This window comes from Chiloscyllium punctatum, chromosome 38, assembly GCF_047496795.1.
Source record: "Chiloscyllium punctatum isolate Juve2018m chromosome 38, sChiPun1.3, whole genome shotgun sequence".
Taxonomy (NCBI): Eukaryota; Metazoa; Chordata; class Chondrichthyes; order Orectolobiformes; family Hemiscylliidae; genus Chiloscyllium; species Chiloscyllium punctatum.
The window spans coordinates 14,750,200-14,768,986 of record NC_092776.1 but is presented as its reverse complement, the minus strand read 5'-3'; the positions used below and the strand labels follow the sequence as shown (position 1 = coordinate 14,768,986).

General features: G+C 43.2%; 1 protein-coding gene across 3 annotated transcripts in view; it reads left to right on the top strand.

The window, feature by feature from the left end:
* fbxw4 (F-box and WD repeat domain containing 4) overlaps window positions 1–18,787 on the top strand; it is a 146,170-nt gene that overhangs the window by 85,950 nt on the left and 41,433 nt on the right. For all 3 annotated transcript variants that reach the window (XM_072557234.1, XM_072557233.1, XM_072557232.1), the window contains one exon: window positions 17,050–17,115. In XM_072557234.1, the coding sequence (XP_072413335.1) occupies window positions 17,050–17,115 (66 nt within the window). The remainder of the gene's footprint in view (window positions 1–17,049; window positions 17,116–18,787) is intronic.

The window sequence follows — 18,787 nt, the reverse complement described above, 5'->3', positions numbered from 1 at the left end:
TCTTTGGACTGTGGGAGGAGACTGGAGCACCCGGAGGGAACCCACACAGACCGGGAGAATGTGCAAATTCCACACAGACAATTGCCCAAGGCTGGAATCGAACCAGGTCCCTGGCACTGTGAGGCAGCAGTGCTAACCACTGAGCCACCATGCTGCCCAATATACCTCAAATGCATAATCTAAGTTATTTTTAAAAATGTTGAAGGTTTCTGAATACCAAACTCCCTCCACTCTCTGGGAGAGAAGTTCTCTTCAATTCCAGTCTAATCCTCCTACTAATTATTTTAAATCTTTGCCTGTTGACTTCCCTGCTTAGAGAATTATCTTCTTCCTATCCTCCTCATAATAATTACTCATCAGTTAAGTATCTCAGCCTCCTCCCTTCCAAAGAAGCCAACCAAAGCCTACCCACTTTTCAGCATAGCTAAAGTTCTCCAATTTTCCCAACATTATCTCAAAAAAAAGGTCTCCTCTGTCCTGTCCCTAGTGTGATCATATCCTTCTTGAGAGGTGGTGACAAGTGCATACTTTAATTGTGGCCTGACAAGTGTTTTGTACAGTTTTAGCATTACTGTTCTCCTGAAACGAAAACAGAAATTGCTGGAATATCTCAGCAGGTCTGGCAGCATCTGTGAAGAGCAATCAGTTAATATTTCGGGTCTAGTGACCCCCTTTCTGTTGATGTGCTCTATACCGTGGCTAACAAAGGAGAGCGTTCTGTGTGCATCTTAGCCACCTTATCTGGTTGTCCTGTTACTTCCAGGGATCTGGACATACTCAGAAGTCCCTCTGTTACCTTACACCTTTTTCTTTTGCCTTATTTGACCACCTCAAATGCATAACCTCAGTGTTCTATAGATTGCATTCCATTTACCACTTTTCTGTTCACCTGACCAGTCCATTGTTCGCTAATTTTTCTGTCAATTTTCATGGAAATATGGACGACAATGAATTGTACGTAAAAAGTAGATTGGGAAAATTTCTTCAACAGTAACCATCTTCTTTATATTGCTGCATTAAATGTAATAACACATCCCAAGTAAAACTGCATAAGGGCAAAGATTGACACCAAGCTACATGGGGAATTTTCATGAAGATGACCAAAAGCTTGCATGGAGATCAAATCTGAGGAGAGTCTGAAAAGAGGATGAAGAAATGGAGGTAATACCAGATGTTACAGCCTCTGTATATTAAACTAGCCAATACAAGGAGGTGATGTTTGTATTTGTGAGTTTCAGCATGTGCAATATGCAGGATTTATTCCTTCTGTTGTGAGTGAGTCATCAGCTTTCTATTAAAGCAGACAGATTTTGCTATTGCACAGTGTGACAAGGGCTGAGTGCGATGAGGGAGGAGTGCTAACTTGGGAATTTGGTGCGAGTGAGAATTCATTACCGATGGGGAAGATGATGTTGCTTTTTATATCATTTTGCAGTCTCCAGAAGCTGGTGAGTATTCAGGACTTGAATCTGGTGCGCAGGTAGTTGTCTGATGCATTTTTAAGATCTATCCCTATAAATGCCAATACTGGTTTAAACCATTCTGGAGAAATTTAAGTATTGTGTTAAATTTGTAGCTTGACTAGTTAAACCACTTGACATAACAACAGACTACAGTGGAGTGATGTTCTTAAACTTGAAACCTATTTAGTTAAATGAAACTCAATAAAGATGTCAGAGCACGTAATGGTACAGCTGCAGAATGTTGTGATCTATAGCAACCACGTCTGTAGTGAGTTGTCTACAGCTCGAAAAACTTTGGCTCTGCGATGATGAGTAAGAGTCCAGGCTTTAGAGACTACAATGCATCAGGGAAGAGGGGAGTTCCAGGACACTGTTCTTAGTGGCACTTATACCCCTTGGTCAGGTATTTCAGATTTGGTCTGTGAAACACGCAGAGGGCTCGAGGAGGTAGCAATGGAAGAGTCTGAGTCCTAGCAATTGTCAACTAGACTAGAGTTTTTAAAAAACTTGTGTGACCAAGAGCAGGGACTGCAGAAAGGAAGGGCAAACTCACCACATTGCCTTGTTTGGGAGTCAGTCAAATAGTAGGAATGCAAAGGAAGTAGTTGTGTTGGGGGAATTAGTACTGTCCTGTGCAGCTGAGAGCTTTAAGTCTAAATGTTATGTTACCTGCTCAGTGTCAGAGTTAGTGAAATTGGGGCTCCTCAGGGCTGGTGAGGAGAGACCCAATTATCATGGACCTTATCAGTGTCAATGACAAACTAAGAAAGAGATTCTGCTGAGGGAGAATGCGTAACTAGGGACTAAAGTAAAGACTAGAATCACAAAGGTAATTTTTGTTTCTCTGTTTAGTTGTTCACGGGATGTGTACATTGCTGGCTTTTTCAGCATTTAATTTCCCCTTCCTAATTGTTTGAGATGGAAGTGGCAAGCAGCTGTCTTGAATCACTGTATGAATTCACCCTTTGTAGCCTATGGACCAAATGCAGGTAAATGGAATTAGCGTAGTTTGGTTTTGATTGGTTGGCATTGTCGTGCGCTGAAGGGCCTGTTTCTATGCTGTATGATTCAATGAGTAATACTATTAGAGAGGGAGTTCCAAACTTTTGACTCTGTTGCGTTGAAGAAATAGTGATATTTGGAGGCGTGTGGTTTGGAGGCGAAATGCATGTGGTGGTGTTCCAATGCATCTGTTTTCCTCCTAGATGGTAGAGGTCACAGGTTGTAAAGTTCTATTGAAGAAAATGTTACATGTTTCTGCAGTGCATCTTGTAAATGGTACACAATGTGCATCAGTGATGGAGGAAGTGAATGTTGAAGTTGGTGGATGTGGTGACAGTCAAGTGGGTTGTTTTGTCCTGGGTTGTGTGGAACCTCTCGACTGTTGTCCACCTAAGTGGGAACTATACCATCTTAGTCTGACTTGTGCCTTGCAGATGGTGGACGAGAATTGGGGAGTCAGGTGGTGAGTTACTCACAACAAAAGTTCCAACCACTGACCTGCTTTTGTAGCCCATATTTTTAATTATTTGAAAAGTTAAAGGAAAAGGATAAGGCAATAGTGCAGGGCAATGATGGAGATAATGATAACCAGAGTTTGACTGGAAGTGACAGTGCCTAGAAACATCAGCATGCACCAGTAAATAATATCAAAGAAGGGAAAAATGATTAAAAGAAAGACAGAATTCAGTTCACTAGCTGAAGGCATGCAGCATTTGTTGCTCTGACTGAAAATGATGCTGTGCACCATCACTCTAGTTCCACTTCTCCAAACTAAAATGATCTTTTGCCAGTTACTAAAGTGATCCAGAAAACATCTTTGTCTAAACAAAAAGATAGGTTAACCAGGTTTTTTTTAATAAGCACCATTTGAGTTAATTAAAAAAGCAACTTACTTAATAAAGATTAAATCATTGATTCTTATATACAGAGTCAGTAATATAGTAGTATAAATGCTTGCCATTCTAAATATCTGCAAAGCGCGCACACTCACAAGCACCCTCTCTCTTCAGGCAAAGAGAAAAAAAATGTATTTGCAGAGATTAGCTTTCTGAAAACAAGTACTTTGGCCAGTAGATTATTCTTGAAGGCAAATGGATAAAACACAGACTTCCCTTCAACTCAGGTAAAATAAGAACATCTCCAAGCTAGTCACTATTCAAAATAATCCCAGCAAAGCATGCAGTTATCACCTGTTATGTGATTTCTAGGAAGTCTCATTTAAGAACGTGTCCACAATGAACTTTCATTGATCTCTTTTTAAAAAAAAAGTCCTTCAGATATATCAACACAACTTAAAATAAATCCCTTTATTCACTATCCTTCAAAGCCTAAGTCCCGCAATCAATATAAAGCATCTTGGAATATTGTAACAAATTGATAGCACAAATAGAAATACGTGTGTACATGATAGCTGTTAGAACCCTGGTTGCAAAGTGACTATGGCTGGAACAGGTATATTCACTTATTTGATGTTTTGGAAGGACCGAAGCAGGAAAAATAAGAAATAAGATTAATACAGAAGTGAGAAATGACCTTGGTTTAGAAAATCAAATTGTAGAACCAGTTTAAGTCGATGTGAGAGAAAGCAAAGCTATCACTGGTAGGTGCAATTCTGGTCTCCTTCCTATCGGAAAGATATTGTGAAACTTGAAAGGGTTCAGAAAAGATTTACAAGGATGTTGCCAGGGTTGAAGGATTTGAGCTATAGGGAGAGGCTGAACAGGCTGGGGCTGTTTTCCCTGGAGCATCGGAGGCTGAGGGGTGACCTAATAGAGGTTTACAAAATTATAAGGGGCATGGATAGGATAAATAGACAAAGTCTTTTCCCTGGGGTCGGGGAGTCCAGAACTAGAGGGCATAGGTTTAGGGTTAGAAGGGAAAGATATAAAAGAGACCTAAGGGGCAACCTTTTCACGCAGAGGGTGGTACGTGTATGGAATGAGCTGCCAGAGGATGCGGTGGAGGCTGGTACAATTGCAACGTTTAAGAGGCATTTGGATGGGTATATGAATAGGGAGCGTTTGGAGGGATATGGGCCAGGTGCTGGAAGGTGAGACGAGATTGGGTTGGGATATCTGGTCGGCATGGACGGGTTGGATCGAAGGGTCTGTTTCAATGCTGTACATCTCTATGACCCTATGACTCTTTTCTCGGCCACTTGACAGAAGTCACACTGATATACAGGGTATGGACCTAGAAACAATGGGGTCTTGTAAGAAATGTAGTTATGATGGGTGTTTTAATCATCGTATTGTTTGGCCAATGCAAGTTAGTAAGAGCCTGAATAATATGTGTACAGAGTTTATTTGGGACAATTCTAGGAAATAATACAGTCTGGAACCAACCAGAGAATAGGTTATTTTAGAGCTGGTATGTGCTGGATTAATTAATGACCTCATTAGTTGAGGATCCTGAAAGTAGATAGGTGTGGCATAAGTGAGTTTAAGGGTGAGACATTTAAGTTCAAAACTGGTATCTTAAACAAATTAAGGCAATTGCAAGGATATGATGACAGTAGGATGGGGAAATAGGTTAAAAGATAGAAAAGCAGTGAAAACATTTGAGGAGCTATTTTCTAACTCTTAAACAAAGATGCAAGGAGGATCATCTGTGGCTAACATAGGGAGGTTAAGGGTGGTACCACATTGAAAGAAAAGATATACAATACTGCAAAAAAAACACGAGTGCCCTGGCAGAGTGGGAAATTTGTAGAAACCAGCAGAGGCTGACAAAGAGTAATAAAGGGCCGACTGGAATATGAGGAAAAACTAGCCAGAAGTATAAAAACAAACAGTAAAAATATCTGCATGTTTATAAAGAAGAGCGAGCCTAAAGTAAGTGTTGGTGCATGAGAAGGATGAGACTGTAATTAATGATGGAAAATGAGGAAATGACAGAGACATGAACAATTGTTTTATATTTGTCTTCACAAATAAATAGGAAATCAATTAGCAGAAGAGAGGTAAACATGTAAAATCATCTCTGTCACACAGAAAACATACTAGGAATAGTAATGGAACTGAAGGCTGATGTGGCCCCTGGTCTTGATGGTCTGCAAGTTTCTGCAGAAAAGTGGAATTCTTTGATTGTAATCTTCCAAAGTTCCCTAGATTCTGGAAAAAGTCAAAGCTGGAAAACTGCACCCAATACATCATTATTCAAAAAATGAGGGAGACAGAAAATAGGAAATAATAGGCCAGTTAGTATAGCATCTGTTAGTGGGAAAATGCTAGAATCTGCTGTAAATATGCAGTAGAATATTTAGACATGTTAAGTGAGTGGCCAAAAATTATCAGATGAAGAATAATGTGGGAAAATGAGAGGGAACTTTGGCAGAAAGAAAAGAAATGCAGAATATTGTTTAAATGCAGAGAAATTGCAAAATGCTGCAGTAAAGAAGGATCTGGGTATCCTTATACATCACAAGCTGGTACTAAGCAGATACAGCAAGTAGTTGTGTGGGAAGCTAGAGAAGTGATTGCTAGGCCTCTTGCTGAGATATTTGTATCATCGATAGTCACAGGTGAGATGCCGGAAGACTGGAGGTTGGCAAACGTTGTGCCACTGATTAAGAAGGGCAGTAAAGACAAGCCAGGGAACTATAGACCGGTGAGCCTGACCTTGGTGGTGGGCAAGTTGTTGGAGGGAATCCTGAGGGACAGGATGTATGTGTATTTGGAAAGGCAAGGACTGATTAGGGGTAGTCAACATGGTTTTGTGCGTGGGAAATCATGTCTCACAAACTTGATTGAGTTTTTTTAAGAAGTAACAAAGAAGATTGATGAGGGCAGAGTGGTAGATGTGAACTATATGGACTTCAGTAAGGCGTTTGACAAGGTTCCCCATGGGAGACTGATTAGCAAGGTTAGATCTCATGGAATACATAGAGAACTAGCCATTTGGATACAGAACTAGCTCAAAGGTAGAAGACAGAGGGTGGGGGGTGGGGGATTGTTTTTCGGACTGGAGGCCTGTGACCAGTGGAGTGCCACAAGGATCGGTGCTGGGCCGTCTACTTTTTGTCATTTACATAATTGATTTGAATGCGAGCATAAGAGGTACAGTTAGTAAGTTTGCAGATGACACCAAAATTGGAAGTGTAGTGGACAGCGAACAGGGTTACCTCGGAATACAACAGGATCTTGACCAGATGGGCCAATGGGCTGAGAAGTGGCAGATGGAGTTGAATTCCGATAAATGCGAGGTGCTGCATTTTGGGAAAGCAAATCTTATCAAGACTTATACACAATGGTAAAGTCCTAGGGAGTGTTGGTGAACAAAGAGACCTTGGAGTGCAGGTTCATAGCTCCTTGAAAGTGGAGTCGCAGGTTGATAGGATAGTGAGGAGGCGTTTGGTATGCTATCCTTTATTGGTCAGAGTATTGAGTACAGGGGTTGGGAGGTCATGTTGTGGCTGTACAGGACATTGGTTAGGCCACTTTTGGAATATTGGGTGCAATTCTGGTCTCCTTCCTATCAGAAAGATGTTGTGAAACTTGAAAGGGTTCAGAAAAGATTTACAAGGATGTTGCCAGGGTTGGAGGATTTGAGCTATAGGGAGAGGCTGAACAGGCTGGGGCTGTTTTCCCTGGAGCGTCGGAAGCTGAGGGGTGACCTTAAAGAGGTTTACGAAATTATGAGGGGCATGGATAGGATAAATAGGCAAAGTCTTTTCCCTGGGGTTGGGGAGTCCAGAACTAGAGGGCATAGGTTTAGTGTGAGAGAGGAAAGATATAAAAGAGACCTAAGGGGCAACCTTTTCACGCAGAGGGTGGTACGTGTATGGAATGAGCTGTCAGAGGGTGCGGTGGAGGCTGGTACAATTGCAACATTTAAGAGGCATTTGGATGGGGATATGAGTAGGAAGGGTTTGGAGGGATATGGGCCGGGTGCTGGCAGGTGGGACTAGATTGGGTTGGAATATCTGGTCGGCATGGACGGGTTGGACCGAAGGGTCTGTTTCCATGCTGTGCATCTCTATGACTCTATAAACTTGGAGGTCGCCACTGATGATGATACCCAGCCAGGTAATGAAATGTCTGGATATCAAACCTACAGCTCAGCAAGCAAACCTACATCCTAAATTGTATAAACGTAGAAAGTTAGCCTTGACTGCAAAGGGAATAGAGTATGAAAAGCCAAGTCTTGCTACAGTTGTGTAGGGCATTAGTGAGATGGCACCTGGAGTCCTGTGCACAAACACATGAGATTCTGAGGTGGTTTGACAGTGTAGACGATGTTTTCCTTTGTGGGGAAACCCAGAACCAAGGGGCACAGTTTCAAATCAAAAGGTCTCCCATTTAAGAAGAGTAGAAGGAATTTGTTTTTTTTTAAAACGCTCACTACCCCAATGAGCAATAGGTCTTAATTGTTGAATATTTTCAAAGCAGAGTTGGACTGAATTTTGATTGACAAGGGAGTTGAAGAGTAATGGGGGTCAGGGAGAAAATAGGGTTCAGGCCACATTGAATCAGCCATGAGCTTGTTCATTAGTGCAGACTCTGAATCAAATGGCCTGCTGCTGCTCTTATTTATTATGTTCCTAGGTTTTGACCTCCTCACCAAAGGAAGCATACACTTGCATTGGAGACAGAACAGAGAAGTTCGCTCAGCTGATTTCTGCTATGAAGAGGTTGTTTAATGAGGAAAGTTGAGTAGGTTGTGTCAATATTAATTGAAGCTTAAAAGAATGAGAAATGATCTTATTGTAACATATATAAATCCTGAGGAAAATTGACAGGATGGACGCTGTCTCCCATTTAAGACTGAGCTGAGGAGGAATTTCATCACTGAGTCATTAGTCTTTGGAATTTTCTTCCACAAGAGAGCAGTGGAGTCTGGGTCATTGAATATGTTCAGATCTGAGTTTAATAGATTTTTGATTGACAAGGGAGTTGAGGGTTGAGGGAGACGGGCAAGAAAAGTGGATTTGAGGTCACAGTCAGATCAATCACGATCTTATCATATGCCATAACAGACGCAGTGGGCTGAATTGTACACTGCTGCTCCTATGTCTAATGACCTATTTAGCCTTTGTTGCAGGGTCCTGAGCTACAGGCTGACCAGATGATCTGCTCTGTTCCTGCATTTCACTTCTCCATTTTCTGCTTTTCCTATAGCATCCCTTGCCAGACATTTTCCATTCCAGCCCACACAAAGAGTCTGGAAAGATAATCATTTTCTATTGATGGTAGTTTATAGCAAAGCTAGTGTCTGTAATGAACAGTATTGGCAAAGGTTGCAGAGGCAGATTGCATTGTAAATGGGATCAAGTTACAGTTTGTGAGTATGATTGGTCGATTAAAGTCTAACCAGGGCATTCACCTGCACCACCTGCCGATCACTGTCTTGTTTCTCTGCCGTTGGCCTGCAGGTTTACTTTCTGTGGGATTCCTCTTCATAGGGGTAGCTTTGTTCAATAAGTAAAGTACAAACTGCCTTCTCTCTCCACCCCTAGAATGGTGAAAATGAATTAAATTAGTCTCCTTCTAGTTAACTGGTTCATTCCAACTTAAGTAGACGAAAGCTGGGAGTATCTTATGTAACTGCAAAGTTTGTACTGATGTAATCAGCTCCTAGCAGCTGCAAGACCTACATTTTATACAGGCCGGTGTGCATTTGGGGCGCAGGTAAGTGGTACATAGTCTTCTGCTGAGAGGAAGAGTTACAATTCAGGTCAAAGAAACACAAACAAAAATCTTGTGATACAAAGCAGGTAAAAGAAAATGGACTTACTGCGTGTGCAACATGCTGCAGTGTGAGCCCCGGGCCTCGGGCAGTGTGCTGCAGTGTGAGCCCCGGGCCTCGGGCAGTGTGCTGCAGTGTGAGCCTCGGGCAGTGTGCTGCAGTGTGAGCCCCGGGCCTCGGGCAGTGTGCTGCAGTGTGAGCCCCGGGCCTCGGGCAGTGTGCTGCAGTGTGAGCCCCGGGCCTCGGGCAGTGTGCTGCAGTGTGAGCCCCGGGCCTCGGGCAGTGTGCTGCAGTGTGAGCCCCGGGCCTCGGGCAGTGTGCTGCAGTGTGAGCCCCGGGCCTCGGGCAGTGTGCTGCAGAGTGAGTTCAGGGCACGGGGCAGGGTGCTGCAGTGTGAGCTTGGGGCATTGGGCCCAGGTGAAGCATGTACTGTACTGGGTGATTGGGTCCCTGGGCATTGTGCTGTGATGTATACCTGGGTTGTTTGCCTCAGGAACCAGTATCTTCTTTGCTGCATTTGCTTTTAAGTGTGAGAAGATAGTCTTGAGTAATGTATAGATAGCGAGAGCATAAGCAACTTTGAGAAAAAGGAATGGGGTGGGAGTGACTGCAGAGAGGCAGAACATCTTTGAAGGAAATCCGTTAACCTCCAAATGGCGGGCTGGGTTTGGGCCTAACAATGTTGGTACTGTAGTAGATGCTGTTCCGCTCGGGAATGCTTTGTGTTTGGGAACGTCTGGCAGTAATTCCATGTCACTGAGGTACGTCAAATAATGATGTCAAATGGTTAGGTTACTGAAAATATGATCAGCAGCAATAGGATGTGACATGTTCTAATGACTGCTAGAGAGGTGGCAGGGTTGTAGTACCTGCTGCTGTTATAACCTTTGTCACTATAATAGCGCTCCTACACAAAAAAAAACACTTTGCTGTTTGTCAAAAGCTGACTTAATTGCAGTTTAAACTTCTTTTTCCACTCTCTGTGCAGAGATCAGTGGGCTATAAATAATTTGAGTAATCAAGAGTAATAGGGTTGAGGGGGAGGAGGAATGAGTAGGTTCGGGAAGTGGGGAGCGAAGAACCTTTCCTCTTTTGTATCCTGTGTCAGCGAGGGTCAAAGGCCAGGCAGCTTGCATATTCTATTAGGTCGAGTCATAATCATTGGAACAAATGAGTTTACCCAACAGTGATTAAAATGCCAGTGAAGCTCGGAAAGACTGAATGTGTTTGACAAGCTCTCTGGTGAACGATGTGACAAGCTCCTGAGCCTGTCCTTGCCAAATTGCTGTTGCTTTATGAAGATATTTTAAAAGAAAATAAAGTGGATGGATTAGTATTAGCTGGTTGTCCCGTGTGTTCTCAGTAGTATGGATTCTGTCTCTTTTTCTTGTCTTCCCAATCCTTTCCCATCTATGTTTTTATGATTTATTCTGCTTGCTGAAGTGTCAAAGCCCAGAGTTCATGAAATTGATGCTGAGTGGCATGACATGCCTTTGCAAATCACACCTGATCCTACGCTTAATTGGAACCCAGTGGTACTCACAGGTAACTCCGCTTCATGTGCAAAGCCCCAGAGGTAGTGAGTGATATTGAATTACTTGCTGTACCCATTGTAAAGGAGACAGTCAGGGTCCATAAGTGTAAGAGAGCAAGTTGGTCAATTTACAAAAACAAAACTTGCACTTGTGAAGATTCTTTGATCTGAAGATGTCGCAAAGCAGTTTACAGCAATTGAAATATTTTTGAAGAGTCGTTATAATAGAGAAACACAGCAACTAAGTGTGTGCATAGTAAGCTCCCACAACCAGCAACCAAAGAATCTGCTGGAATGATGTTGGTTGGTTGGTTGGTTGGTTAAGGTTGGGGGCGGGGGGGGGTAGGAGGGGAGCAGGGTGAGTATTGACCATGTCATTGGCTGAATGTCCTTGTTATTCTGCGAAATTGTTTACACTCACCGGAGGACAGATGGAGCCATATCTTGTATCTGAATGATGGTACCTCTGACAGTGTAGCATTCCCTCAGTGCTGGTGCTGAAGTCAAAATGTAGATTTTGGGTATAAGTATGTAGAGTGGGGCTTATACCTACTACCTTCTGGGTCTGAGGATAGAGTAACAGCATTAGGCTAAAGTGAACACTTATCAGTTGATAAGTGGTGCTTGGATTATACCAAACTTGGGTTAAAACGTCAGTTTTTGTTTTGGAGGACCTGGCTGAGGGAAGTGAAGAGTTACAGCAATTCTGAGGGAGGGAGGAAGGAAGATCATAGTTTTGATATTTTCAATCACTCTGCAGTTTGAACTTCTGCCTCCTTTGATGGCACACTTACTGAGGCAGTGGTTAGCTGATCTGCACACTCCAGTATGCACAGGTATGCCCTGGGATATTGCTGCATTATCAACACCTCTTGTGTGCTGGGAGAACATAATAGTTGGTTGCATTGTCTGTTCATCAGCTTTAAATGGAAACAGATCAATTCAACTGATTTATTGCAACTGAGTTTGCAATTGAGAAATTGGGATGTTTATTGGCAGAATATGTGGCAGATCATCATCTTTCTGTGTTCCTACCCAATCTCCCAGAACTGAAATTTATTCCATCACATCAGTTGTTGATGAAACTCACTACTTTAACTTTATCAGATTCCTATAGTAACCAGCCATTTAATTCTGATTCATCTTCGGTACTCCATTGTCAATGTGTTCAGTGATATTATTGTACACCTGTGGAGCAGGTGGGACTCCCCGTACTCACTCTGGGGATGTTTAAATCTTCTTAAGGCTACATGTCAACTATGACATTCATTACTGAAACTGGAGAAATCCGAGCTCATCCCTTGGCTAGACATGTGCACCCGCATGGGCCCCAGCTATGCCTGCCTCTTCTTAGGATATGTGGAACAGTCCATCTTCCGCAGCTACATTGGCACCACCCCCCACCTTTTCCTCCACTACATCGATGACTGTATCGGTGCTGCCTCGTGCTCCCACGAGGAGGTTGAACAGTTCATCCACTTTACCAACACCTTCTACCCCAACCTCAAATTCACCTGGACCGTCTCAGACTCCTCCCTCCCCTTCCTAGACCTTTCCATTTCTATCTCTGGTGACCGAATCAACACGGACATTTACTATAAACCGACCGACTCCCACAGCTACCGAGACTACACCTCCTCCCACCCTGCCCCCTGTAAAAACGCCATCCCATATTCCCAATTCCTTCGTCGCCGCCGCATCTGGTCCCAGGAGGACCAGTTCCAATATCGTACAACCCAGATGCCCTCCTTCTTCAAAGACTACAATTTCCCCCCAGACGTGATTGACGATGCCCTCCACTGCATCTCCTCCACTTCCCGCTCCTCCGCCCTTGAGCCCCGCTCCTCCAACTGCCACCAGGACAGAACCCCACAGGTCCTCACCTACCACCCCACCAACCTCCATATACAGCATATCATCCGCTGTTATTTCCGCCACCTCCAAATGGACCCCACCAACAGGGATATATTTCCCTCCCCTCCCCTATCAGCGTTCCGAAAAACCACTCCCTCCGTGACTCCCTCGTCAGGTCCACACCCCCCACCAACACAACCTCCACTCCCGGCACCTTACCCCACAACCGCAAAAAAATGCAAAACTTGCACCCACACCTCCCCCCTTACTTCCCTCCAAGGCCCCAAGGGATCCTTCCATATCCGCCACAAATTCACCTGCACCTCCACACATCATTTATTGCATCCGCTGCACCTAATGTGGCCTCCTCTATATTGGGGAGACAGGCCGCCTACTTGCGGAACATTTCGGAGAACACCTCTGGGACACCCGGACCAACCAACCCAACCACCCAGTGGCTCAACACTTCAACTCCCCCTCCACTCCACCAAGGACATGCAGGTCCTTGGACTCCTCCATCGCCAGACCATAGCAACACGACAGTTGGAGGAAGAAAGCCTCACCTTCCGCCTAGGAACCCTCCAACCACAAGGGATGAACTTAGATTTCTCCAGTTTCCTCATTTCCCCTCCCCCCACCTTGTCTCTGTCAAATCCCTTGAACTCAGCACCACCTTCCTAACCTGCAATCTTCTTCCTGACCTCTCCGCCCCCACCCCCACTCCGGCCTATCACCCTCACCTTGACCTCCTTCCACCTATCGCATTTCCAACGCCCCTCCCCCAAGTCCCTCCGCCCTACCTTTTATCTTAGCCTGCTGGACACACTTTCCTCATTCCTGAAGAAGGACTCATGCCCAAAACGTCGATTCTCCTGTTCCTTGGATGCTGCCTGACCTGCTGTGCTTTTCCAGCAACTCATTTTCAGCTCTGATCTCCAGCATCCGCAGTCCTCACTTTCTCCTATGACATTCATTAACCAAGATATAAACAGCTCCTGTTGCACAGGGGTAGTGTCCTTAACTCTGTCCAAGGGGCCAGAACCCAGGCCTCCTGGTTTAGTGGTAAGGGTACTACCCTGTGCCACAGGAGTTGTCTGTATCGTGGGCACTGAATTTCACAGACATTCAGCTTAAGGAGTTTTAAACATCCCCACAGTAAGTATGAAGACTCAATGTGAGACTGTGAAGAAGTCTGAGTAAACAGCTCACTGCTGGCATTTCACTTCTCAGGAAATGAGTGACTATAAAAATATAGCAGAAAACTGTACTGATAAAAGTCCAGGCAGAAATGTTTCTTGTAGTATTGCTGTATAAACAGGAGAGTTGACAGGTTTTGGTATTGCATTGGTATTATACAGTGAGATTATTAATTTGTGGTGTAACTTGGAAATACCAAGGTTAGTTCTTCATGATCGCACAGTAAGTAACCATTGCCATGGTCATTGAACAGCTCAGAATTGTAACACAGTGAGTGAACCAACAACAACTTGCAATTACATACACATGAATAATGTTCAAAAACATTTCAAGGCACTTCATAGATGTGTATTCAGACAAAAATTTATATTAGCCTTAAAGGTTAGGAAAAGGACTCGAAAAAAGATTGGCCAGTGAGGTAGATGAAGACAGCTTCAAAGTGCTTAGACAGCTGAAAACATTAACCGCCAGAACTAGGGTGAAGTATGAAATGCATAAAATTCTTGCATTGAATTCTGAGATCCTGCAAGACTTGTATCTATCAATGTAGTTTTTAAGTTTCATGTTTTAGAGAGGGAGCACAGAAAAGTAGGGAACTTAAGCTAATGCTATATTTGGTATAGTACTGTGTACAATTCTGGTCACAATTGATGGAAAGGGTGTTGGTACAATTTCCAAGGACAATATGAGAAACTTATGTTTGTTCATGTCAGGAAATGATTGACATTTGCTTTTCTAACCGCCACTGACCCTTTATGTTAATCTTAAGAGAATCCTGAACTAGGACTCCCAAGTTCCTTTGCGCTTCAGATTTCCAAAGCCTTTTCCCATTTAGAAAATTGAATTGAATTGAATTAAATTGAATTTCTTATCATGTGTACCGAGGCACGTTAAAAAGCTTTGTCTTGCAAGCAATACAGGCAGATCACATAGTTAAGTAGCAGGGGTAAATAAATAATAGGTAAACAGCAGCAAAAACAAAAACGCAGGTACAGGCGAATGTTAAGAGTTTGAAAGTCCATTGAGTATTCTAACAATAGTAGGGTAGAAACTGTTTCGAAACCGGCTGGTGCGTGTTTTCAGGCTTCTGTACCTACTCTCTGGTGGTAGAGGTTGTAGATAAACATTGCCAGGGTGGGTGGATCTTTGACAATACTGGTGGCCTTTCCTTGACGGCAGGACTGGTAAATGGATCCTGTAGATGGGAGGGTGGACTTTTGTGATTGTCTGGGCCCAAGTTCACCACCCTCTGTAACTGTCTCTGATCTTGAATGGTACAGTTGCCATACCAGGTAGTGATACATCCAGACAGAATGCTCTCGATGGCGCACCTATAAAAGTTGGCAAGGGTATTTGCCATCATACCAAATTTCCTCAGCTGCCTGAGGAAGAAGAAATGTTGGGCCTTTGTAAACGATGTGTTCACATGAAGAGTCCCTGCATCCTCAACACTAACTGTTCTTCCACCTATCTTTCTGTCATCTGCAAACTTAGAAGCAATGCCCTCAGTTCCTTTGTCTAAATCGTTAGTGTATAACGTGTACAGTTGAATAGAATTCCCAATAGTGAGAATGATTGTTTTGACCTTGAGGGTGGTGGTGGAAGTAAATCTATGACCATCTCAACTTTTGTTGAAGCTAAAGGGGAGAGGAGTTTTAAGATATTTGGCAACGTAGCAAGTTGGGGACTACCTTTCTTTTCCGGGAGGTGTGATTTTGGCAGAAGAAAGTGAGGCTTGATATGATTCAGCCCAAAGTGCTGACAAAATGTGATGGTGTGTAATTATGCAGAGAACCTGATAAACTATGAATTTGCACAGTTGCACAGAATAATCAGAAATATGCAGTGATTGTGGACAGTCAGCCAGTGAGTAATTTAGCCTGAGTAAGCAGGGACTTCAAAGACTTGTACAAAGTTGTCCTAAATAAACAGTGACTTTGTATAATTACATAATGCAACCTTTGCCCTGCTTAGAAACCAGGATCTTTGTGAGATTACATGATATACAGAGTGTACCCCTTAATTTCCTATTTTAAAAGCTGGTGACTTCAGGTACTAGTTCATGGTCCACAATTTCTGTCTTCATGTAGTGAAATGTACTATGTACCAATCAGGAAACAAAGCTAATAAACTGAGCCACAGACATCTCTGTCCTGATTTCAAAGGGAATGTTCTTCTTTGATCAGAAATTGTATAGAAATGTGAATGTTTCAGTCCTTTTCTTTTGAACTAAAGTAAGGTTTTAACATTGAAAAATAGTCTTTATCTGAGCTTCGAGGTGAGGGGATGAAATAGGGAGAGAATGGCATAAACCTTTACACTGAAAGGTTGGGGTTGGGGAGGGCTCAGTGTTGGTGGTCTGCAGGCCAATTTTAGTGTGGCAGGTTTTGTGTGAATAGAAACTAAAAGCTATTAGTGTGTACGTGAGTGTAATGGTCCCCCAGGGGCAGAGTGAAAGGAGCTAGGTGGTGGGAACACAGCAGGTAGTAGCTGAGAGTCTGGAGGGGGTCCTTTCAGGTGATGCACAGCCTGTGTGGGATTGTGCAAACTGCTCCACCCCAGTATTGTGTTGTGTAATAAATGATTCTGGATTCCAGAGTCATACTGAAGAGAACAGTTAATTTCAATTTCTCCCCTCCCCATCCCCCAACCATCTCCCACTATGCCCTTAACCATGAATCCAGTCACTCAGTTAGGGTTAACCCATTCCTTATACTGAACCTGTGTGCTTGATGTGTGTTGACGTGTTTAATTTTGGTTTCCCTATCGATTGAGCTGTGAGAAATGTTACTTATTTCAAAGTTCAGTGTTTGTACGTTCTGTTTTTACAGTGAGCTACTCTCCCTCCCTCGCTTCTGCCCCCACTCTCTCACATTCTCGTTTTCTCATTCTCTCAGCCTCACACTCTCTGCCTGGCGGTCTGTCTCACTCTGGCTTGATCACTTTTTTGTCTCTTTCACCGTTGAGGATCCGAGTCCAGGTTTGTGCTAACTGAGATCCGTGCCCATACAGTGGAAGCTGCATCCAGTTCAGAAAGTGAAAAAGTTATCTCTGCTTCTGTTTGCTATTCATAGGCCTCTGCTGAAAATATACCTGTGTGTTCACATGTATGTATCAATGTCTTCATTTTCCAGAGCAATACAACATCTAATGATACCAAGTGGAAAGTGGGGATAGAGGTAAAGTGGGTGCAGAGATCTCTTCACTTGTTTTACACAAGAACAAAGAAATCCAGAAAATGGAGAAAATGTGTAATGTTTTGATCTGACATCAGTTTTGTTAAAGAGCGACTGTGTTTTTTTCCATTTCCAGTTCTGTCATGACGGGGACTGCTTGTTGTGGGCATGCCTCACCCTTGAGGATCTGGGACCTTCAGAGGTAAGAAAAACAAGAATCTGGCATCCAGCTTTGGGAATGTTAAACCTAGAAACCTCTGGAACCATCTTCTTTGCTTCAGAAGTGGTAAAACTTGCAAGTTTGCAGCAACTTTCCCAACCTCACTATGTTCCAAAGCACTTCAAAACTAACTAATTATTTTTGAAAAGGAATTGCTGTTGTTATAGGAATTGTAGCAGGAGCCAAGTTGTGCATAGGAACGTCCTACACCCAGCAATGTGATCATACTAGTCAATTTGTTTTTTATTTTGGTGATTGCAGCACCCCTTGAGCACTGTCCTAGAAGGCCAACCTGGATTTTCTGCTCAAGTGTCAGGAGTGGGATTTGAACCATCCATCTTCTGACAGAAGCCTGATTACTACCTGCTAAGTCAAAACCGCTATCCCCATGAAAGCCTGAGGGAAGAAAGGAGAGCCACTGTTTTGAGAAGAAATAAGGTGTTGACTTCATTAGGGAAAGGGAGAAGAATGTTCAGGGATATTAGGAGGAAAAAAAGCCTGTGAAAGCCTTGGGATCACTGAGCATAGCAGCATTGACTGAGGAGAAGAGCCAAGAGACAGATGAGAGAAGGTTGTCCTGAACTATTTCAGCAGCTACCTGGAAGACGCAGAGGGCTACTGACTACTTTTATGAGGTAGGGCCACAATCTGAAGGCGGTAGCAAGCTGTCTGCTTGCGGAAGTGAGTAAAGACACTGTGTGGGGCAATGAAACCAAAGTTTTCACTGCAGTGGATGGATAGCTCAGTGTAGCTGGGAGTCTGAGATTGTCTGAATAACAAAGCTGTACTAATCAGGATTAGGAACACGGACAGACAGGGTTTGAATTTATCTAGTGAGGAGGCAACCATAGACAACAGAAGATTAGTCATGTCTAGTAGTTTAATTTCTCTTTTAACTGGCGATTGCTCTTCATTTGACTGGCAGGTTGTGGAAGCGGTTTAATGTCATACCCGCTGAGAAGGGCAAGAGGCAACAGATCTATTTGTAAGAGACAGGTGTCAAGTTTAGGTGTTTGCTGAAACTGTCCAAAAACTCTTGCAGAGAATTGTAGACCTTTCTTTCTCTTTGTTTTTTCTGCTCCATTTATGCTTTTCCTCTCTTACTGTCTATCCATGCTATAATTGTATTTCTCTCCTTCTCTCTCTGTTTCTGCCAAACTTGTCTCATTGTAGTATTTTTTTGTTTCTTTCATTCTCTTGTATCAGACGAGGCCCTAGTAATCTCTTGCAAGCACTCTCTCTCATCTCTCTTTACTCTCTTCCCCTTTTTCTATTATAGTTATACTGTTGTTCTGCTTCTTGTTGCTTTCACACGCACTCTCTGTTTTAACTTTACTCTCTTCCGTGAAAACTTTGGAATAACTGATGAGTATAAAATAACTCCTTAGGAATTGGCGAAACAGAGGGAAAGCTGCTAAATACTGGAATTGTAAATTACCTCTAATTTATCTTATTCAGTTAGAAGTGAGTCAAAACAAGGTTGTTATTTCGATAAAAAATTAAGAAACAGATGCAGGAGTAGGCTATGTGGCCCTGCTCTATTCAGTAAAATCATGGCTTGCTTTTCCACCTCCACGCCACCCTTCTGCTCTATCCCGTATCTCATGATTCACTTAGTGCTAAATCTCGTGGGTTTTGTTTTTGGCTAAGTCGG